Here is a 24,232-nt window from a genome sequence, read left to right as displayed (position 1 = left end):
AAATTAAACATTTTATCAAACATAAAATGATCTTGGAGAACCAAGATGGCGGCGTACGTAGACACACTGCGCCTCATCGCACAACCAGAACTGACAGAAAATCAAACGGCAAGGAAGTCCGACACCAAGTAGATAAAAAAGAAACATTCATCCAGACCGGTAGGAGGGGCGGAGACGGGCACCCGGGCGGAGAGGACTTGCGTGGCCTTGGCGGGACTGAGACTGGCGGAGTGTGGGATGAACAGGGCAGGCAGTCCGAGCACTAGCAGACCCTGCGGCCCCGCATTCGGGCACAGATAAACTGGGACGAATGGCGGGGAGCAAAGCAGATCGCGTAACCCAGGGCTCCAGCGCAGGGAAATAAAGCCTCAAATCTTTGAGTGAAAACGCCCATGGGGGTTGGGGCGGCAGCAGGAGAGACTCCCAGCCTCACAGGAGAGGTCGTTGGAGAGACCCACAGGGGCCTAGAGTGTGCACAAGCCCACCCACTCGGGAACCAGCACCAGAGGGGCCCAATTTGATTGTGGGTAGTGGAGGGAGTGGCTGAAATCCAGTGGAGAGTGGAGCAGGTGCCATTGCTCCCTCTCGGCCCCTCCCCCACATACAGCGTCACAGCACAGCTACCAGTGTTACCCCGCCCAGGTGAACACCTAAGGCTCCGCCCCTTTAAGTAACAGACGTGCCAACACACACACACACAAAAATGGCCCAAATGACAGAACACTTCAAAGCTCCAGAAAAAATACAACTAAGCGAGGAAGAGATAGCCAACCTATTGGATGCACAGTTCAAAACACTGGTTATTAAGACACTCACAGAATTGGTTGAATTTGTTCGAAAACTAGATGAAAAAACGAAGGCTATGCTAAGAGAAACAAAGGAAAATGTACAGGGAACCAATAGTGCTGGAAAGGAAACTGGGACTCAAATCAACCGTGTGGACCAGAAGGAAGAAAGAAACAGCCGACCAGAAAAGAATGAAGAAACAAGAATTTGGAAAAATGAGGAGAGGCTTAGGAACCTCCAGGACATCTTGAAACGTTCCAACATCCGAATTATAGGGGTGCCAGAAGGAGAAGAGGAAGAACAAAAAATTGAAAACTTATTTGAACAAATAATGAAGGAGAACTTCCCCAGTCTGGCAAAGGAAATAGACTTCCAGGAAGTCCAGAAAGCTCAGAGAGTCCCAAAGAAGCTGGACCCAAGGAGGAACACACCAAGGCACATCATCATTACATTCCCCAAGATGAAACAGAAGGAGAGAATCTTAGAAGCAGCAAGACAAAAAGACACAGTTACTTACAAAGGAGTTCCCATAAGACTGTCAGCTGATTTTTCCAAAGAGACCTTACAGGCAAGAAGGGGCTGGAAAGAAGTATTCAAAGTCATGAAAGGCAAGGACCTACATCCAAGATTGCTCTATCCAGCAAAGCTATCATTTAGAATGGAAGGGCAGATAAAGTGCTTCTCAGATAAGGTCAAGTTAAAGAAGTTCATCATCACCAAGCCCTTATTATATGAAATGTTAAAGGGAGTTACCTAAGAAAAAGAAGATAAAAAATATGAACAGTAAGAATGACAGCAAGCTCACAGTTATTAACGACCACACCTAAAACAAAAACAAGAGCAAACTAGGCAAACAACTAGAACAGGAACAGAACCACAGAAATGGAGATCACATGGAGGGTTATCAACAGGGGAGTGGGAAGGGAGAGAGGGGGGAAAGGTACACGGAATAAGTAGCATAAATGATAGGTGGAAAATAGACAGAGGGAGGGTAATAATACTGTAGGAAATGTAGAAGCCAAAGAACTTATATGTATGACCCATGGACATGAACTATAGGGGGGGAATGTGGGAGGGAGGGAGTGGGCCGGATGGAGTTGAGTGAAGGGGCGGAAATGGGACAACTGTAATAGCATAATCAATAAATATATCAAAAAAATGGAAAAAAAAAAAAGAAATCCTGACTATTTTCATCTCACAGTGATTACTACTATGTGTTGATGGAATCCCTCAGCAGGTCTTTTAGCCCACTGATTCAATTTTTAGTATGTCCTTATTACTATTCAGACCACCTACTAGGCTCATTATAACAATCATAATTTTTATTTTTATTATGTTCATATATAAATACATATTTTATATAATATATACTATATAATGTATGTACAATATGTTAAATAACATTATATAGTGTATGTATATTTTTCCATAGCAGCTTGCATGGTTTTGTTCTTAATGGTAGAGTTGTTCTGAAATAAGCCATATCGTCTTGGCCAGAAACAGCAGTTTTCCAACAAACTTTTGAAGTGTAGCATTCTGGTACCATTTTGTAAACATTCAGTGGGATTTTTTTCTACCACTTTCATTAAAAAGTTATTACATGGGTACTCTTGGTATGAAAGCTGACAAGGACAGTACGAGAAAGGGAAATTATAGGCCAATCTCCTTTGGGAAAATAAATGCAAATATACTCAACAAAATTTAACAAGTTAAATCCAATTATATATAAAAAGGATAATATATCACAGCCAAAGGGATTTATTACAGGAATTCAGGGGTATATTAATATTTGAAATTCAATCCATGGAATTACCTAGATTACAGAAAAAAAGCAGGCATATAATCATTTTCACAGAAGCAGAAAAATTTTTTGATAAAATCAGCACCAATTAATGATTAAAAACATTTCACCTACTAGGAGGAATGAAAGCAAATTTCCATAATCTGATAAAGAATATTAAAAATAAAAAACTCTACAGCAATCATCATATTTAGGGAATCACAGGTTTTTCCTGAAATTGAGAATGACACCAAAGATAAATAAGAAAAATTACAAATAAAAAAGGTAAACAATTCAATTCAAAAAGGGCAGAACAATTGAACAGGCATTTCACAAAAGAGCATATTCAAATATAAGAGACCACAACAAATATAAAAGGATGTTCAACTTTATTAGTTGTGAGAGGAACAGGAATTAAACCAAAATGAGATACCACTATATCAAAATGGCTAAAATGGAAGAGACAATAGTACTAAGTATTGATGAAGTTAGAGAGAAACGGAAATTCCTATAAACTGCTAAGAACATAAACTGATGTGCTAACTTTGCAGAAATCTTTTTGGTGGTATTTACCGAAACTGAGCTTAAGCATATCCTATGAAGCAGTAATTCTAATCTTAGATATGTACCTAACATGGAAAAAATTCAAGGGGTTTGGAGAGGAAGATGGCGGCGAGACAGGTGGGAGCAGAGTCCACTTCCCCTCACCACCAGTGAAACACCTAGCTGATCTGAGGACCAGAGCAAACAGCCAACGGTATTCCAGCATATATGAAGATCGGAGACCAAAGATAGAGGACATTGAAAGATCTGACGGTAAGAAGAGTGCCTAAGGACAATAAGGTCCTTGGGACCTGCGCAGGGACCAGGGCGGCTGAAGCCCCAGCCCGGGTGCAGGGTCTGCTGCAGGATTCTTGGGAGAGAGTCAGGCTGTGCTGCATGAGACGCCAGGTGCTTTTTTGGACCAGGAGGGCTTCGATAGGAAGAATTTCTCCAAAAGAAAAAGAGAAAATAGAGGCACTCAGCGGCTAGTTGGAGAACTCTCTGCAGCAGCCACGGCCTCTGGCGCCCCTCGCCCCTCAGCCCCTGGACTGTGAACGTGGGATAAGCAGCCCCAGCGCATCTGAAGCCCAGTTGGCGCGCACCCAGATCAGCGGACTGGGCGCCCACAAAAGAAACCTTGGGTGGGTGCGCACCTGGATCAGTGGCTGGCTGACCCGTGTACAGGCCCAAAGCAGCTGGATCGGCCGGCAGCATGCGACTCAGGCCCAAAGTGGCGGACCTGCTGACCACGCGCCACCTAGGCCCAAAGCGGCAGATCGCCTGATCAACGGCATGGCTGCCTGCGAGGGACCACACCTAAAGCACCAGTTCTGAACAACTCCCACCTAGCCCCTGCACACAGAGCCCTGCAGGGCCTACTGGCTCTCTAGGAGGAAGGCAGAACGCCCAGCAGAGGGGAGCTGCAGGGCTAGGGGACACTGCATTCCCCGAAAGACTTGACCCAGTAGGGGGCTGAACTACCCCATAGCAGCACCGAGAGCCCCTAACATCTAAGAAAGCAAAGAGCAAGAAGGGGGAGTGTGAGCTGCCCCTAATTGGTGCAACTCAAGGACAGGACAACTGGTGAACTAAAGGCCGAGTGGGCAGCTGAAGAACCTTGAGAAACCGGACTGGAGGCTGAACAACAGTGAAGAGTGTGGCTCAGGAAGGGAGAACAATGAAACCAATCCTTCCAACCACCCCCTCCCATTGCACAGACAGGAAGACCAGCAGAACTAACCTGACCAGTTCAAAGCCAGCAGAAGACGTTTTTTTTTCCCTCCTTTCCCTCTAAATTCCTTCTTCCTTTCTGTCCTTCTGTCTTTTTTTATTCCTTCTTCTTTCCATCCTTTACCTTTTTTATTCCTTCTTCCTGCCGTCTTTTATTGATTTGTTTTAATTTTTGTTAAAATTCCTTCTTATCTTTCCTCCGATCTTTTTTACTCATTCTTCCTTCCTTCCTTTCGTTTTCTATTCCCTTTTTCCTTCCTTCCCTTCTCCTTCGCCCCCCCCCCCCCCCCCCGCCTTCTCTTTTACCCACAGGTGAGACAATAAAACCTGGAGCACTGAAAAGACCAGAGTTAGACCATGTTACACCCATAAACGTCAGCTCAACACCAGTGAGGACAGCAGATTAAGGAGAGGGCACCACTGAATCGCACTGGCATTCTACCATAGAAGTTCATACCATAAACCCAGGGAGGCAGAACAAAACAATTTAGGAAGCAGAGGCTAACAAGAACAATCTCACAAACAATGGGAAGACAATGAAACAATCCCCAAATGAAAGAAAAGGAGGAAGCCTCAGAAAGAATGCTAACTGAAAAAGAGGCAAGTCAACTATCAGATACTGAGTTCAAAGCAATGGTTATTAGGAAGCTCACTGAGCTCACTGAGCTCACAGAGAATTACCAGAAACTACAAGGAACCTACAATGAACTCACTGCAAACTATATCAACATGAAAAAGGAAATAGAAACTATCAACAAGGGCCAAGAGGAAATGAAGAATACAATCTCTGAACTGAAGAACACAGTAGAAGGAATGAAAAGCAGACTTGATGAAGCAGAGGATCGGATCAGCGAGCTGGAGGAAAAAGTAGAAAAAAACACCCAGAAAGAGCAAGAAAAGGAAAAGAGGCTCAGAGAGAATGAAGAGGGATTAAGGGAAATGCAGGACAACATGAAATGTAATAATATCCATATAATAGGAATACCAGAAGGAGAAGAACAGCAAGGGATAGAAAACCTGTTTGGAAAAGTAATCATGGAAAATTTCCCTAATCTGATGAGAGAAAAAGTCACACAAACCCAAGAAACACAGAGAGTCCCAAGCAAAAGGAATACAAGGCGCCCACTGCAAGACATATCATAATTAAAATGGCAAAATTCCAAGACAAAGAGAGGATCTTAAAGGCAGCAAGGGAGAAACAGGAAGTAACATACAAGGGAGCCCCAATAAGGTTAGCAACTGACTTCTCAATGGAAATGCTCCAAGCCAGAAGAGAATGGCAAAAAATATTCCAGGTAATGAGAACCAAAGGCCTGCAACCAAGGCTACTTTACCCAGCAAGGCTCTCAATCAAGATACAAGGCCAAATAAAGAGTATCCCAGACAAAAGAAGTCTAAAAGAACACACCTCCACCAAACCAGCTCTGCAAGAGATGCTAAAGGGACTGCTTTAAGTAAAGGAAGGAAAAGAGACAGAGAGAGGAACACAGGTATGAAAAAATGGCAGTGAATAACTACCTATCGATAATAACCTTAACTGTAAATGGATTAAATGCTCCAATCAAAAGACAAAGAATACCTGAGTGGATAACAAAAGATGATCCACACATATGCTGCCTACAAGAGACCCATCTCAGGACAAAAGACTTACACAAACTGAAAGTGAAGGGCTGGAAACAGATTTTCCAAGCAAACCGACACGAAAAAAAAAGACAGGGGTCGCAATACTCATATCAGACAAAATAGACTTGAAAAGAAGGGCCATAAAGAGAGACCCAGAAAGTCACTTCATAATACTCAAAGGAAGAATCCACCAAGAAGACATAAACATTGTAAATATATATGCACCCAACATAGGAGCACCCAAATACATAAAGAAAATCTTGGAGGACTTCAAGAAAGATATTGACAGCAACGCAATTACAGTAGGGGACATTAATACCCCACTGTCAAACATGGAGAGATCTTCCAAACAAAATATGAACAAGGATGTTGTGTCACTTAACAATACCCTAGAGGAAATGGACTTAACTGATATATAGAGAGCTTTTCATCCTAAAGAAGCAAAATACACATTCTTTTCAAATGCACATGGAACAATTTCAAAGATAGACCATATGATAGGAAACAAAGCAAGCCTCAACAAATTCAAGAAAATTGAAATCATATCAAGCATTTTCTCGGACCACAAGGGACTGAAACTAGAAACCAACCCCAAAGGAAAAAACCCAAAACACTCAAAATCATGGACACTGAATAGCATGCTATTAAACAATGAATGGGTCAAGAACGAGATTAGGGAAGAAATCAAAAACTTCCTGGAAACAAATGAAAACGAACTCACAAGAACCCAAAACCTATGGGACACAGCAAGGCAGTCCTGAGAGGGAAGTTCATAGCAATACAGGCCTACCTTAAAAAGATAGAAACATTTCAAACAAACCACCTAACCCTACGCCTACAAGAAGTGGAGGAACAACAACAAAGACAGAGCAAGCAGAAGGAAGGAAATAACCAAGATCAGAGCAGAGTTAAATGACATAGAGACTGAAAGCACAATTCTAAGGATCAATGAATCCAGGAGCTGGTTCTTTGAAAAGATAAACAAAATCAACAAGACTTTAAGTAGGCTCATCAAGAAAAAAAGAGAGAGGATCCAAATAAACAGAATTAGAAATGAAAGAGATTACAACTGATACCACAGAAATACAAAGGATTGTAAGAAATTACTACGAAGAACTGTATGCGAAGAAATTTGAAAACCTAGGTGAAATGGACACATTTCTAGAAAAATATAATCTTCCAAAACTGAATGAGGAAGAAGCAGAAAACCTGAACAGACCAATAACAGCAGACGAAATTGAAGCAGTCATCAAAAAACTCCCAACACACAAAAGCCCTGGACCAGATGGTTTCACAGGAGAATTCTACAAAGGATTTAAGAAAGAGCTAACCCCTATCCTTCACAGACTATTCGAAAAAATCCAAGCTGATGGACGAATCCCAAACTCTCTTTATGAAGCGAGCATCATCCTAATGCCAAAAACAGATAAAGACACAACGAAGAAGGAAAAAACTTCAGGCCAATATCGCTGATGAACATAGACGCTAAAATTCTCAACAAAATATTAGCAAACCACATCCAGCAATACAGTAAAAAGATCATACACCATGACCAAGTGGGATTCATCCCAGGGATGCAAGGATGGTACAATATTTGCAAATCCATAAACATAATACATCACATCAACAACAGCAAAGACAAAAATCACATGATCATTTCAATAGATGCGGAAAAAGCATTCGATAAGATACAGCACCCATTTCTGATAAAAACACTCAGCAAAGTGGGAATAAAGGGAGCAGTCCTCAACATAATAAAGGCCATATATGAGAGACCTACAGCCAACATCATACTCAATGGACAAAAACTTAGAGCTTTTCCACTAAGATCAGGACCAGGACAAGGATGCCCTCTCTTATCACTTGTATCAATATAGTATTGGAAGTCCTAGCCACAGCAATCAGACAAGAAAAAGCAATAAAAGGCATCCAAATTGGAAAGGAGAAAATGAAACTGTCACTGTTTGCAGATGACATGATAGTGTACATGGAAAATCCAATAGACTCCACCAAAAAACTACTCGACCTAATAAATGAATTTGGCAAAACAGCTGAACACAATGTCAATACCCAGAAATCAAAGGCATTTTTGTACACCAACAATGAAACATCAGAAAGAGAAATCAGGAAAAAAATCCCATTTGATATACCAACAAGAAAAATAAAGTACCTAAGAATAAACCTAACCAAGCAGGTAAAAGACCTGTACTCAGAAAAGTATACAACACTGGAGAAAGAAATCAAGGAAGACACAAACAAATGGAAGCATGTACCATGCTCATGGATTGGAAGAATTAACATCATCAAAATGGCCATACCACCCAAAGCAATTTATAGATTCAATGCAACCCCTATTAAAGTATCCATGACATATTTCACAGACATAGAACAAACATTTCAGAAATTCATATGGAACTATAAACGACCCCCAATATCTGCAGCAATTTTGAGAAAGCAGAACAAAGCAGGAGGGATCACAATACCTGATATCAATCTGTATTACAAGGCCACTGTAATCAAAACAGCCTGGTACTGGCGTAAGAACAGGCACAGACACCAATGGAACAGAACAGAGAGCCCAGAAATAAACCCAAGTCTTTACAGTCAATTAATATTTGACAAAGGAGGCAGGAGCATAAAGTGGAGCAAAAATAGCCTCTTCAACAAATGGTGTTGGGAGATCTGGACAGCCACGTGAAAAAAAATGAAAGTCGATCACCAACTTACACCATACACAAAAATAAATTCAAGGTGGATAAAGGACTTAAATAGAAGTCGTAACCCCGTAAAAGTCCTCGAGGAAAACATTGGCAGGAAAATCTCAGACATTCCATGCAGCAACATCCTCACAGTCATGTCCCCTAAAGCAAGGGACATAAAGGAAAGAACAAACACATGGGACCTCAGCAAAATAAAAAGCTTCTCATGGCTAAAGAAAACTGCATTAAAATACAAAGAGAACCAACAGTCTGGGAAAACATATTTGCCAATGATACCTCAGACAAGAGTCTGATCTCCAAAATATATAAAGAATTCACACGACTCCACTCCAGGAAGACAAACAACCCAATGAAAAAATGGGCAAAGGACTTGAACAGACACTTCTCCAAAGAAGACATACAGAGGGCCTAGAGACATATGAAAAGATTCTCAGCATCACTAGCCATCAGAGAGATGCAAATTAAAACCACAATGAGGTACCATCTCACACCAGTCAGAGTGGCCAGCATAAACAAATCCACAAACGAATGTTGGAGAGGATGCGAAGAAAAGGAAACCCTAGTACATTGTTGGTGGGCATGCAGACTGGTGCAGCCACTGTGGAAAACAGTATGGAATTTCCTCAGAAAACTAAAAATGGAACTGCCCTTTGACCCAGCAATTCCGCTGCTGGGATTATACCCTAAGAGCCCTGAAACACCAATCCAAAAGAACCTATGCACCCCAATGTTCATAGAAGCATAATTTACAATAGCCTGGTACTACAAGCAACCTAAGTGTCCACGAGCAAATGAGTGGATCAGAAAACCAAGGTATATTTACACAATGGAATTGTATGCAGCAGAGAGACAGAAGGAGCTCATACCCTTTGTGAAAGCATGGATGGAACTGGAGAGCATTATGCTAAGTGAAATGAGCCAGGCAGTGAGGGACAAATACCATATGATCTCACCTTTAACTGGAACATAATCAATAGAAATAAAAAGCAAGCAAAATATAACCAGAGACATTGAAGTTAAGAACAATCTAACAATAGCCAGAGGGGAGGTTGGAAGGGATAGTGTGCAGAAGGGTTTTCAGGACCTACTATAATGGACACATGGACAAAACCAAGGAGGAGGGTGGAAGCAGGGGATGGAGGTGGGTTTGGCTGGGGTGGGGTAGAGAGGTGGGGAGAAAATGCAGACAACTGTAATTGAACAACAATAAAATAATTTTAAAAAGAAAAAGTAAATAAAATAATTTTGAGTGATTAAAAAAAACGCACCCATTATATTTTCACCTCCAAAATCACTCAAATACCTTGTCTAAAACTTCTCCATCTAACTTACTTGTTCAACCACTCTTTTCATTTAGGATCTCTAGTCCACCTATGGTCACACTTTCTCCCAAACTATTAACTCTCTACTTCCCTCACTTCTCTTTCTACCCCACCTAGATTCCACTGTCCTCCATTTCAATAGCATTCCTGCTAGTGTCCTAAACTTCCTTGCCTCTTCATCTTTTTATGTGCCCATCTGGCAAATTCCAGTGCTGGTTAAATCTACCTATCTGCTTTATCTGGACATATGACTGATCAGCTCAGCTCTACTATCAAAAGACAGAGCAATTACATTATAAGCCCACCAATAGTTTCATCCCATCTTCTTTAAGACTAGGTCTCATTTCACCTTCCAATGTGTTGTTTTCCCTCCTTTTAAATGTACCTCTCTTGTCATTTATTTTTAAAATGATGAAATCCTCCTGAATAAACCAAAACCACTATATGCCGTTCTATATCCTTCTTCAGCTATCGCCTATCCTATATCCTATCTTCCAACTATCTTTATTGGTGCCTTTTCATCAGAAAGGAAATCTCTTACACAAGAATACAGAAATTTAACAGGCATATCATATATGCATAATTGGAAGGTTTGTAAAAATAAAAACCACGTAATTTGGTAATATCTGGAAGCATTTTATGTCTCAGGTTCACAGAAAAAGGATGTGCTGAATTTGGAGAATAAGATACATGGAGATATAACTGAGATAAGTAATCGTTTCTACGTTCTTGCTGGAGAAGTCTTAGAGCTATGAATGATTTGTACAAGCATTATTCCTACTTGTTGGAACCATGGGATCATCACCTCATTTTAATGACATAATTTGCAAAATCATAAATAAGAGAGGTAAACCCTCAGGGGCAGAACAACAGTAGTCTTGTGAATTTCACCTTGGTAGACAGATAACAAAGAGCTTGGGAAGTACGGGAAGAAGCGACAAAATGTGAGACAATATGAGGCAGGAATACAGTTAAAGAAAAGCAATTTAAGAGAAGGATGACCAGAGTAAATAAACCTGAGTGCTCATGAATCTATGTAGTCTTGTCTACCCTTCTTGGTTGACAAGAGATCTTGAACTGACAGGTACTAGAATTCATTCTCTTGTGTGAACAAGACCAAATGCTCAACCAGAATAGCTCTTGCCTAACCTCTTCATAACATTCTACATGACATACTTCCTTATTCCTGAAACACTATTTTTCTTTGATTTCCATAATATAACATGTAAATCTCCTGGTTTTTCTTTTACCTCTCAGCTTGCCTCTTCCATTTCCCCTGCATCGTCATACTCAATACCCTTCCTTCTTGATTCCAATCCTCCAGCCACATCAGCCATCATACACACTGCTTTTCCTTTTGCCACAGGAACTTTGCATGTAACCTTCCCCTCATCCTGAAACATGCTGCTTTTTCACTCTTTACCTAACTCCTACTCCACATTCAGGCACCAGTTTAGTCAACATTTCCTCAAGAAAATTTTCTCTTGGTAGGGCAAATTCTTCCCTAGTTAGGTCAAACCTTTGTATTACATGGTCTCAGAGTGCTACTCCATCAATTATCATAGTCGCAGTTTGATCAAAAAATCACATAAGACATTAACGCCCAGCTGCCATCTACCAGCCATAAGTTTTATGAGTGTAGGGAGTGTCAATTTTATTCACTTAGTAGGTATCAATAAATAATTGTTGAATATATAAACAAATGTCTAACCAGGGGTGTCCAACTTTTTGGTGTCTCTGAGCCATCCTGGAAGAATTATTGTCATCTTGGCCCATGTATTAAATACACTGCGACACATAATTAGAAAACAATCTGATAATGTTTTAAGTAAATTTACATTTTTGTGTTGGGCCTCATTCATAGCCATCCTCAGCTGCATGTGGCCCGTGGGCCATAGGTTGGACACCCCTGGAAACCCACATTATTTTGAAGAAGGTTGTTTTTTCCAATTAAAAATCTTAACTAAAACAATCTCTATTGCATTCAAACAAATATTTACTGCTTAGACACCAGTCAGGAAATGAGAGCAGAGTGGTGACAAAAACAGATGTGTTCTCTAGCCTTATGGAACACACTATCTAAAAAAAGAGTTATTGCCCTGACCCGTGTGGCTCAGTTGTGGCCGGTCATCATCCTGCAAAGTGAAGGGTTGCCGGTTTGATTCCTTCACTTCCTGGTTGGGGCCCATGCTTGGGTTGCATGTTCAGTCCCTGGTCGGGGCATGTTTGAGAGGCAACAGCTTGATGTTTCTCTCTCCCACTGATGTTTTTCTCTCACATCGCTGTTTCTCTCCCTTTCTCCCTCCCTTCCCCCGTCTCTAAATGTAAATAAATAAAATCTTTTTAAAAAATTAAAAAAGAGTTGTTAAGGTCATCAAATAAATTTATTATTATGATTTTGTTAATAAGCTATAAATAAATTCAGAAAGATATAAGCTATAACAGGGTATCTGATTTTTATTGTTGGGAGGCAAAAATATGTTCTACCTCTACCCTGAGAACTATATTTATCTCCTTCATTTATAGTAGATGGATTTTTTATGATGTTTTAAGATTTTTCCCTATTTATTCATCTTTGAATAAGGATAGTACAGCCTCATATTAGCTCTGTAATTGTAGAAAAGGTGTCTCCTTGAATTCCCCATTTCTCAATGGATGCTATTACAGTTTAAACAGGAAGGCTGATGGATATACATTTATAACACCATTTCATGTGCCACTGTGAGTCTCTATTGTTCTATTTTGATTTAGGAAACCCTAGTGTTTAGATGAACAAAGAAAGGTACTCTTAGGGTGGGATTACGGGACACAACACACTCTGGTGACCCTGAAATCGAGCATTCTGAGGAAGGTTACCTTCTTACTTATTCGGTTGGTACAAACGTTACATGTCTGAATTCAGGGGTATATAGGGCTTGGATGGAGGTGAGTGGGTAAGGAGAGGGGGGGAGAACAAAGAACAGTCTTCCTTCCTAGTTTCATTACTTACGTGTGACCGAGGAATTTAATGGCCTTATGGTTAGTAACACATAACTCTCAAATATAGGCAACAGTAGTAACTGTTATTCCTAGTAATCATATCTTTTCTTTTTTTCTTTCTTTTATTTCAGTACATAATGAAGTATTTTAGTGATGAACTGTGCAAGGCTATATCTGCTGCTAACCATTATTATTTTAAACTACAAGTCATTACTTTCTTTAGAACACAAAATGAAGATGTAGTCACTATACAGAGAGATTACTATGTTAGTGTAAAATAAGTTAGAGGATAAGTACATCAGATCCCACTCTAGCTCTAAAATATTAAATCCTTTTTATGACACTCACTGTTCTGAAATTCCTTGGACTTCTTTGGTCCAGTTAGATTGTTCTTTGTCCCCAAGATGAACCACTTTAGATGGTGGAGCAGTTCTTCCCAGATAGAGCTTCTGTGTTCCTGGAGGTTCTTCCAAGTAAAACCTTAAAAATTAAAATAAAAATTATATTATCCCAAAATCTGTGGTTTAATAGAGTTGAAGTAGTGTAAGCCTTCAAAGCTAGAGGTTTCTATATGGTATAAAAGCCAAAAAAAAAAAAAAAAGCCTCCTTTTAAAAAAATGTAATATAAATTTCAGAGCAAGATCTTGTAAAACTAATACAAATTTAAAAACAAATTACTATTCTTTCTTTCTTAAGAAACTAAACTAATATTTATTACAAAAATATAAAGATTAAAAAGTACTCTCAAATTCAATACAGTATTTTTGCTAAAAAGGTTTAACTTGATTCTACAAGCCACTATACCTGGCTCCAGTTTACCGGAAGTATGTGGGAGGGAGGACCCACTTAAATGACACTAAGAGGAAATAACCAAGTAAATCCAGAATTCTACAAAATAACTGGCTTGCACCCTTCAAGAAAAAAGGCCGGGAACTACGTTCAGCCAGATCCTAGGACATAAATCAACATAAGAGAAATCATCTGTATTTCTACATACTAGTTGGGGAAAACGAAATTTAAAACATTATACAATCTATAGTTGCTCCAAAGTAATTTAAATACTGATACATAAATCTAACAAAACATGTACAGGATGTGTATGCTGAAAAACAAAACAATGACAAATGGATCCACTGAGTCAGAAGACTCAACACAGTAAAGATGTCAAATCTCCCCAAACGAATGTATAGTTTTAATTAAATTCCTACCAAAATCTCTCCACAATTTTTGTACATACAGAACAATTTATTCTTTTTTTTTTTAAGGCTCTTGTAATACTTTTTTTTAACTTTTTTATTGTTATTCAATTACAGTTGTATGCCTTTTCTCCCCATCCCTCCACCCCACCCCAGGTGAACCCACGTCCCTCCCCCACCTCCACCCTCCCCCTTGATTTGGTCCATGTGTCCTTAGAATAATTTATTCTAAAATTTATGTGGAAAGGCAAAGAACCAAAAAGCTAAAAGAATTTTGAAAAATAAAAATAAGGTAGACGGAATAACTCTACCTAAGGTTAAGACTTACCACATAGCTACAGTAATAAACAAGACAGTGTGGTGCTGGCATAAAAACAGACATACAGATCAATGGAACAGAATGGAGAACTCAGAGTAGACCAACACAAATGTGCTCAACTTAACTAATTTTTTTAAATCTTTCAATCACAGTTGACATTCAATATTATTATATTAGTTTTGGGTGTAAAGCATAGTGATTAGACATTTATATAATTTACAGAGTGATCCCCCTGATAAGTCTAGTACCCACCTGGCACCATGCACAGTTATTACAATATTATTGACTATAATTCCTATACTGTACTCTACATCCCCATGACTATTTTGTAACTACCAATCTGTATTTCTTAATCTGTTCAACTATTTCCCCAGCTCCCCAACCTCCCTTCCATCTGGCAACCATCAGTTTGTTTTCTGAATCTATGAGTCTGTTTTTGTTTTGTTTGTTCATTTATTTTGTTCTTAAGGTTCCACATATAAGTGAAATCATACTGTGCTCAACTGTTTTTGACAAAGGTGTAAAAGCAATCTTATGAAAGAAGAATAGCCTTTTCAACAAACAATGCTGGAGCAACTGAATATTCATAGGCAAATGTATGAACTTTGATCTAAACCTTATACTTACAGAAAAATTAACTCACAACAGATCATGGGTTTAAATGCAAAAGGAGGAGTAAAAACTACAAAACTTTTTGAAACACAGATGAGAATCTTAGGAATCTAGGGCTATGTGAAGAGCACTTAGACCAAAAGCATGATCTATTAAAAAAAAAAAAACTAATAAAACTGACTACATCAAAAAGGCAGGGGAACTGAATTCTGATGATTAAAAAAGAACCCTCACAATTTCATACAAAAAAGCAGATACCCATAAAGGAAAAATTCATACTATTATTAAATTCTCATCAAGATAATTACAAGACAGCACATAATTAAGATATGTTTGTACAGATCTGAAGAAAAATAACTGGGCCTCTACGATTCTAAACCTATTTGGGAGAAAAACAAAACAGATCTTCTGGACATGTAATAACTTAGAAAATATGACATTCCCTCATTTTCTCTGAAAAAAGTTACTTTAGAAAATTCTAGAGACACAAAAATAAAACATGAAATCTGACCAAGTCTACATGAAATAAAAATAAAAGACAAAGAATAACTTGTCTAAATAATCATAAATAAAATGATTGTGAACGTAAATAAAATATTTAAAAAATTTTTTAAATTTATTATTTAAAAGAAACCTGGAAGGTGTATGGTAAAGGTAAGGTTATATATATGCTATTAATTCTTATCACTAAGAGAAATATAGATGCTAAATAATATAATAACTGGTAGAAAAGAATTAGGCTATAGAACTTCCAAGCTATTAAAAGGAAAAGAAGGCAAAAGGGAAAAAATTATATATATACACATAAAATATCTCAAGAGAGGTACAAAAAACTATCAACAATGGTTAAACTTCAAGTGGTGTGATTAGAGGACTTGCATCATGATCACTACACAGTATGAACATTTTTACAATAATGATATCAATTAAAATGTATCAGTAAAAACTATTAAGTAGCAAAGCAAATATAAATTTCAAAAAATTATAAATCAAATCTTACTTGGTTTCTCCATCTGATATACCAACAACTCTAGCTTCTTCAAGATGAGGCCAATTAACAAAGACAGACTTTCCAAGCACTGATGAAGCTACATTTTCTACACTCTTCAAGTAAAAGCAGAGAAATTTGTTTATATTTCAGGACCAGGAGAAAATTTTAAAGCAACAGTATTATATAATTAAAACCTGGCTTGTGTTTATAGCTATGTATTTAAAATCTATAAAACAACTCCACATAATTAAAACATATACCATTTGCTCCCTTCAAGCCAATTATTCCCTATAATACCTATTCCCAATAGTTCTCAGCTCTGCTGCCCTTCTCCATGTTACTCCAACTTAATAATGGCATCCACTGAAGTTCAGCTAAGTTTTGTCTTAAGTTGTACACCTTAATTGCTAACTACTCTTTTCTTTCTAGCACATTCTCCAGCATTTCTGGGATTTTTTAGATTTTACATTTTCCTTTCCTTTTCTAAACAATTATTTTTCAACTGTTTTTACCTGCACGCCTTTCTTCACCCTTTAATTTAGTGTGAATCTGTGAAAGTGAACCAAGTGTGCCTTCCTCTCTGCCAGCCTCTTCTCATGAGAGTGGCAGTATGACTGACTTACCAGTACATGACATTAGGGATCTTGCCTCTTACTCATTTTCTCAACAGCCCTGGCAGTTGTTTAGTAGAGTGGCCCATTGATTTTAATTCTGAATGAAATTACGTGGTGAGAAAATAAGTTTTAGTAAAATCAAACAGAAGATCACTGACCTACAATATATTACTGTCCATAATAGCCAATATTAGCAGAGATAATGTTTAGCAAGAACCTGAAGTTCCTAGTTCTGCTGCTGACTATCTGAGGGAAAGTCCCTTTTTCAATGTCCATTTAAGATTTTTAATTTGTGTAATTAATAAGCTGGATTAGTTTTTACAAAATTCCATCCAGTAATAAAATTCCATGATTCCATTATTTTCATGACTGTTTCTTTTTCTTATGGAAATTAATTTTTTAAAAGCAGCAGAAACATCTAAAAAAGAGCTATTATTATTCATTGTTTCATATCAAATAGTCAAATAGTATAAAACAGAACCTAAGAAATCTGATTTCTTTTCACTTAGTGGTTGGTATAATGAAATAAGAACACTAGCCTTACAGTTAGGAATCTGGGATCCAAATGTGGGTTCTACCTGTTTTCAGCCATAGCTTCTTAGGTGACTCTTTTAACCCCACTGAGTGTCAGTTTTCTTTCATGAGACAAAGAAATAGTATCTACTTCACGATGTTTATTTGAGGATAAAATAATATACACAAAAGCTTTGATACACTTACAATGGCATAAGTATTCTATATGAAATAATATGTATTTTTAAAGGTTTATTTTATTCTCATTTGAGAGAGACAGAAAAGGAGAGAGAGAAACACCGATGTGACAAACATCGATTGGCTGCCTCCTGCACGTGCCCCAACAAAGGATCAAGCCCACAAGCTGGGCCTGTACCTTGACTGGGAATCAAACTGAGGACCCTTCGGTTATGGGACAATGCTCCAACCAACCGAGCCACACTGTCCAGGGCTATATGAAATAACATTTAAGTAAAAATTATAGTTTAAAAAATAACATTTTTATTACTATTGGTTAGATAACAACTTTGTGGTAGAAACTGGAAGTTTATACACAAATTTTCATTCATTTTTTTCTGTTTATTAAGTTTAATCATTATTAGCAAATATTTCGTTAACAATTAGAGAGGACTATTTTTAGAATTTTTGGTGGTAACTTAATTACTTAATGTGAACAGAATGTAGTAATACAAGAGAATGACTATTCTGATAAATGAAATAAGTTTCAACATTAAAAGTAGGCTCCATTAATTATCTTTTTCTCTTCTATCTATGTATCTATTTCTAATTTCATTCTCCCAATCTTTCCTTTAGTTTTTAAAGGAAAAGTGGTCCTTCTTTCCCAGATTAACCCTTTTATTTAAGCCCTAGAAAAAATTCCTCACTACCCCCTATGGGGTCTTACTATCAGTAAACATCCCTTTCCCCTGTAGTGTCTTTAATATCCACCTCCTTCTGCCACTAGCCTTACCTCTCTTCTATGTGAATTTTGCTTGATGAACTTTCTCTTCTCTACCTACAGTTTTGTTTCTAGCCTTCTTTTAAATGAAAAACTTCTTAACCAAGGTCTTAATGCCTGATACCTCTAGTTTCCACCTACATGGTCCTAGACTAATCCTTAGGAATTGGACTTCAGCCTCCACCAACCTATTAGAATGGAACTCTCAAAGGTCAACAATGGTGCCTAAAGGACAAATTCAGACTTTGTTTTAGTTTTTATTCTTGAATTGTATGTAGCATCCACTCCATGAGTCTGTGATACTACTTCATTTGGGAATCATTCTCTCTTACCTCCCTGAATACTATGTCACTTTTACTATTCCTTTCCCAACCTTTACAATTGTGGGTATTTCTTGATGCTCAGACCTTCAATCCTCAGAGTTCTTTTTCTTCAGGGAAATGACCTCCAAGGTCTCAGCCATCACCTCCTTGCTGATGACTATATATATCTATCTCCCTCTAAGCTCTAGTTTTTCATCTAAAGATCAGAATACTATAAAAATTTGACTATTTTCTCAATAAAGGGTGTACCGTTCTAACTGCACAGATGGTAAATTAATCCATTATATACAAATGGATGACTTAGGGCCTTCGGGCTTAAAGCTCTGTGGAACCCCTGTTGAGAAAAGCTGACAGGGCTGTTCTTCTTAAGTTCTAGCACCACCTTAAAATTCTATCATTATTTATCATTATTCTCCTCAAACCAGGGACTCTCCCATTTTAACTTCTTTATTCCAGTAAACAATAATTACTTTCTAGTTAATTAGCCTGGATTCTGAGAGTTATATTTAATATTTTCTTCCTTTTTTTCAACCCCTAGATTTGAACCACGAAATGTCAATTTTATTTAGTCTTGTTCATCTAGATTGGAAATTTTCAACTGGTATGCTGCAAGAATTTTTAAAACAGGCAATATCTGACTATTTAGTCTGGGATACTGACCTCTTTTCCCTTAGATTGTCAAATTAAACAATGACAACAGCCAACACAACAATAACCATCGGCGTGAATGAAATCAAAATTATACCTATTCTTTTTGTCAGATTGGCAAAAAAAAAAATATTTTGGTGTGCCGCAGAATTTCAGTAATTAGTTTATGTGTGCCATGAGAGGGAAAAGGTTGAAAGTTGCCAATCTAGATCTATTACCACTTCCACAGTTTATGCCCTTATTACCTAATACTTCTATAATCACAACCTCTGACCTTGAAGACTCTTCCATTTTCTTCCATTTCTCTTTTATGCAATTTAGTCTATTATAATGCCACCGAATGAATCTTGAAAATTTCAATTTCAAGGTAACATCCATGGAAAAGAAAAGTCCAAACTCCTTAACCTGGCATTCAAGGCCCTCCTCCATAATCTGGCCTCAAACTGTTTGTTCAACCTTATCTTCCACTGTTTCCCAACACAAGTCATCTGCTTCAGTCAGGTTTATCTATTCCTTCTCCTTAAATATATCACACTTATTTGAAAAGAAAAAAGAAAAAGTATTAAGAGAAATTTCATACATCAAAAGGTTAAAAAGAATAAGAAAATGTATCACATTTATTTTTGACAATAACTCCCAGGTCATGTTATTCTTTCAACTATAATACCTTTCCCTTCCTTTTCTCTTCTTTGTGATAATTTTTTTTTAGCACCCAGTACAAGCCTATTCTCATCTACAAGTCTATGCTCAGGTCACATAGCTCATCTCCTTTTCAAAGTTCCTGGAGCATTTTTTTCTCATTATGTCACAATTATACATGTCCATTTATTGGTGTAAATGTTTCTCTACTTTATCCTTATTTACTGTGAACTTCTGTAGTTATTTCGTTATACCTCTTTGGGAAACATGCTGCAGTTAGGACAATTTTATGCATAGTAAGCACCTAACAAATATATAATAAAGAAAATACTTACAAGTTCACCTGATTCTGCATTCACTAAGATTTCCAACATCATGTTTTCTCCACGACTGCTTTGCTGGAATACTTGAACCGCACTTTTCTTCAAAAAAAACTTTAAAAAATTTCAGGGAATTGAATTTTAATTCTTTCTCCATAATCACTTCACATTCAATAAAATTTTTTTTAAATTCTGAACTAAATAGCCACTGACTTTGTGTTTGATGTGTTTCAGAGTAGGAAATCCACAGAAATATAATGCCTTCTGGTCAACCCTGGTTATTTTGTTCTCGCTTATGTCTACATGCCAAGCATCTAATGATATTATTTTATACCTAAAAAATAAATCAAGGCATTTAATTTAAAATTCACACATTATAAGCAATCACAGTTTTTCAGCATTCCTTTGAATATTGTGCAAGAGTCATCTTGCTTTTCAACAAGGCAATGACAATTCACCCTCACAAACAAAGAATATAGAGAGCAGGACAATCCAGATCCTCTGTTGTTATTGGTGGAGACACAACCATGCCTATAAGTTACTGAATGGAAGTTTTCCCCATTCACTTAAAACAAAATAATATTTGATACAAACTACATATATAAACAAAACTGTATATAATTAATTTTTTAAATAAAGGGCCATATTAAAGTATATCATAAATCTCCATATTCTCCATCTTCCAAAACCCAGAATGGAAAATAGCATTTTATAATGTGGTTTATAATGTGTCTATTCACCTTTCTCTTTGCTTTAAAAAAAGAAAAAAATCACTGAGAGATGTTCACTTTATCTGCAACTCAAAAGCCATCTAAATACATTATTGGCAGGAAGAAATGAGAAGAGAAAAAAACAAGGATGACATTTTAATGAGGAAGATAGAGAAGAAGTGGAGTTGAGGTAAGAAAAGGAGGAGCTCTTTTTCTTCTTTCTAGTTGTGTGGCTGTCCAAAAGTTATAGCATGTCAAAAAATGCTAGAAGCAGAAACTGGCAATGGAAACAAAAATTCACACATCCTTTTGAAGAATAACACACATATACACTAAGGAAGAAAACATTTTTAGAAACTTAACAGAAGATGGAGAGAGAGAGGGAGAATCTGACTAAAGCAGAGAACTGCACAAACAATTAAGAGAGAAATGCTATAGTCCTTGGCAAGGTGGATGTAACTCATTATAAACTGATTATAACTGTTACAAATTATTTGTTAATTCTCCAAAGAGATATTCAAAAGCTTTTACTTTTGGTATGCGGGGGGGATGGACTCTTTGCAGTTTTTGAAAAATTACCCAATAACATTACCTTGTGCAACACCGCTCTATGGCAGGGAACTTCTCTGGCCATGGAGACGGGTAAGTGAACTCTGTGCCTGCATCGTACCAGCACATTAAGCACTCACTATGTTGGTTTCTTTTCCTCTCTTTTTCTGTGAGGGCCTGGTTACATGTTTCCATGGCTTCCAACAGTCGCTTCTGAATGTGAAGATTGAAGAGAGGTTAAAGGTATAAAAATTCTGTAATTTCAACATACAAAATAAATCTTTCCCCTTCAGCATACAGAATTATTTGTGTTCTTGAAAGACAAAAATCTTAATGGAATTCTTTTCCATTTCATCACATGAAAAACCAATGGGCTATTATTCATTGTTTCGAAGGATTTGAATATTGTCAGATTATCACTTGCCTCTGCAAATTCCTCTGAACCTATTACTCCAACAGCAGACAGTAAAGAGTGCATAGGAAAAGCAGAGAATCAAATTTTAAATGTGAATTCATCATTAAAATTTATCATAATTCTGCAATGGTACAGCAATGTTTATCTTCTCAAATTATCTTACATTTAACATAATTCCAATTCAAATTGCAATGGTTTAAAATACTTCCAAAGGACAAAAATGATGTGAGTGTTCACATGGGAGAAGGAATGTGTGAACTGCAAGTCATTGGGGACCTGTCTTACCAGATCCTATCATTTTTTACGAAGCTACTGTAATCAAAACATTTCAGTATTGATACAACAAGAGAACCATAGGCCAGAAAAACAGAAGAGTTCAAAAACAAATGCAAATCAGTGTCAAGATCATAGTATTTGAACATTTAAGTAATGCTGTTGTCATAATTAGCTATGCAGCTGGGGAAAAAAAGCACATATACTCCCCACTTCACGTCATATATAAAAGCATCAGAGTAACAAAAAAGAGTAACAAAACAACAGTATTAAAAGAAAAGCTGGGAGTATTGATAATTTCGAATGATAAATTCTTATTTAAGACTAAAAAACTTTAACAGTCTTAAGGGAAAAGACAGTTCTAAATTTTAATAAAGGTGACAAAAGATGTCATACACAAATCAGGAGACAAATGCCACATTTGGGAAAGAATACTACTACCATATTGGGTTGGCCAAAAAGTCCGTATGGTTTTTTCCATAAAATAAAAGACATAGTTTTCATTTTCACCAATAACTACTGATTTGGATATTTTGAGTATGTCAGCTATCTCCCACTGTTGGCTTCTAGTGGGTAGAGGCCAGGGGTGCTGCTAAACATCTTCCAATGCATAAGACAGCCCCACAGCAAAGAATTATTTGGTCAAAATATTAATAGCACCAAGAAACTTGGCAAACCACTTCTGACACATTCAATCAGTCACAGCACCTTCTCTATATACTGCACACATCTTTTTTTACATTTCAGTTACATGTTTATCTTTCTTGAAATAATACAGCATAACATGCCAAAAATGCTATGTATCTTCTTGCATCTTCACTATTAAAATGACTGCACAAAAATTCACTGATTTTGGTAAGTTTTTAAAAAAATGAACACTGATAAGACAGGTGTCACCATACAATGTAACAAAATTGTTTCAAATGACATTAAAGACAACTAAGCACTACTAGAGCCATCATATGAAAGAAAACTAAATGAACTTTTGGCTAACCCACTACAAAAAGTTGCTAGAAATCAAAAAAAGAAAATGAAGTAAAGGATATAACAGGCAATATACAATATTCAATATAGAAACTACAAAGAGCAAACACATAAAAATATACTCAAATTAGGGGTCAGGGAAAAACAAATTTGAATAACAAGAAAATGACATTCTTTGTCATTAAATGAAGCAATACTATTCAGGATTGGAGAAGCTGAAAAGTGGGTACTAAAATATTGCTGATGTGAATTAGACCAGTGTTCTTGAACGTTCCCATTAACCAAGCAATCCATTTTTGGGATTTTACTTTATAAAAATAAAAGTTTAATATATAACAATGCATAAACAAACACACAAATAAAAAGAATACATAAATACAAAAGTATTTTTATCACAGCCTTGCGTACAGTGGCAGAAGACATGAAGATTCACAAGAAGTTGCAAAATTAGCCCCAAGCAACCCCATGTGCCTTTCACCGACCATTCCTCTTTCTTACACACAGACACAGTACTTTATAAAATCCAGGGGATTGACATTGGTACATTACTATTAACTAAACTACAGACATTCAGATTTCAATAGTTTTTATATGCGATTTTTTGGTGTGTGCGTACAGTGCTATGGAATTTCTATCATGTGTATGGATTCATGCCACTACCATGCAAACTGGAATATAAAACTGTTAAATCATCATAAAAAAGTCCCTCATGTTATCCCTTTTTAATCACATCTTATCCCCAACCCTAACCCCTGGCAATCACTGCTGTGTTTCATATTACAATAATTTTGTCATTTCAAGAATATTATATAAATGGAATCATGTAATACACAACCCTCTGAGATTGACTTTTTTCATCCAAGTTGTTTCTACCAAGAGTTACTTACTGCTGAGTAGTACTCCATTCTACGGGTATACTACAGTTTGGTTATCCCTCAGTCGCTGAAGGACATCTGAATTTTTTCCAGTTTGGGATTATTACAGATAAGCTGTTCTGAACACTCATATACAGGTTTTTGTGGGGACATACGTTTTCATTTCTCTAGGATAAATTTTAAAAATCACACTTCAAGAGGGTGATTGCTGAGCGGGATAGTAAATCTTTGATTAACTTTAAAAGGAACTATTGAACTGTTTTCCAGAGTGGCCTCCTAGACTTTTAGTCCAATAATTATCTATGCTACT

At 37.2% G+C, this 24,232-nt stretch overlaps 1 protein-coding gene across 4 annotated transcripts in view; it reads right to left on the bottom strand.

Moving 5' to 3' along the window:
- XRN1 (5'-3' exoribonuclease 1) overlaps positions 1-24,232 on the bottom strand; it is a 168,167-nt gene that overhangs the window by 91,605 nt on the left and 52,330 nt on the right. For 3 of the 4 annotated variants that reach the window (XM_053918514.1, XM_053918515.2, XM_053918516.2), the window contains exons 16-20: positions 21,419-21,588; positions 20,330-20,450; positions 20,132-20,230; positions 16,111-16,214; positions 13,332-13,463 (exon numbers count right to left, since the gene is read on the bottom strand). In XM_053918514.1, coding sequence (XP_053774489.1) covers positions 13,332-13,463; positions 16,111-16,214; positions 20,132-20,230; positions 20,330-20,450; positions 21,419-21,588 — 626 coding nt within the window. The remainder of the gene's footprint in view (positions 1-13,331; positions 13,464-16,110; positions 16,215-20,131; positions 20,231-20,329; positions 20,451-21,418; positions 21,589-24,232) is intronic. The other variant, XR_008426157.2, reaches the window with a different exon arrangement.

This window comes from Desmodus rotundus, chromosome 2 (assembly GCF_022682495.2).
Source record: "Desmodus rotundus isolate HL8 chromosome 2, HLdesRot8A.1, whole genome shotgun sequence".
NCBI lineage: Eukaryota > Metazoa > Chordata > Mammalia > Chiroptera > Phyllostomidae > Desmodus > Desmodus rotundus.
The sequence above is the reverse complement of the archived record's forward strand: the minus strand, read 5'-3'. Positions and strand labels throughout refer to the sequence as shown.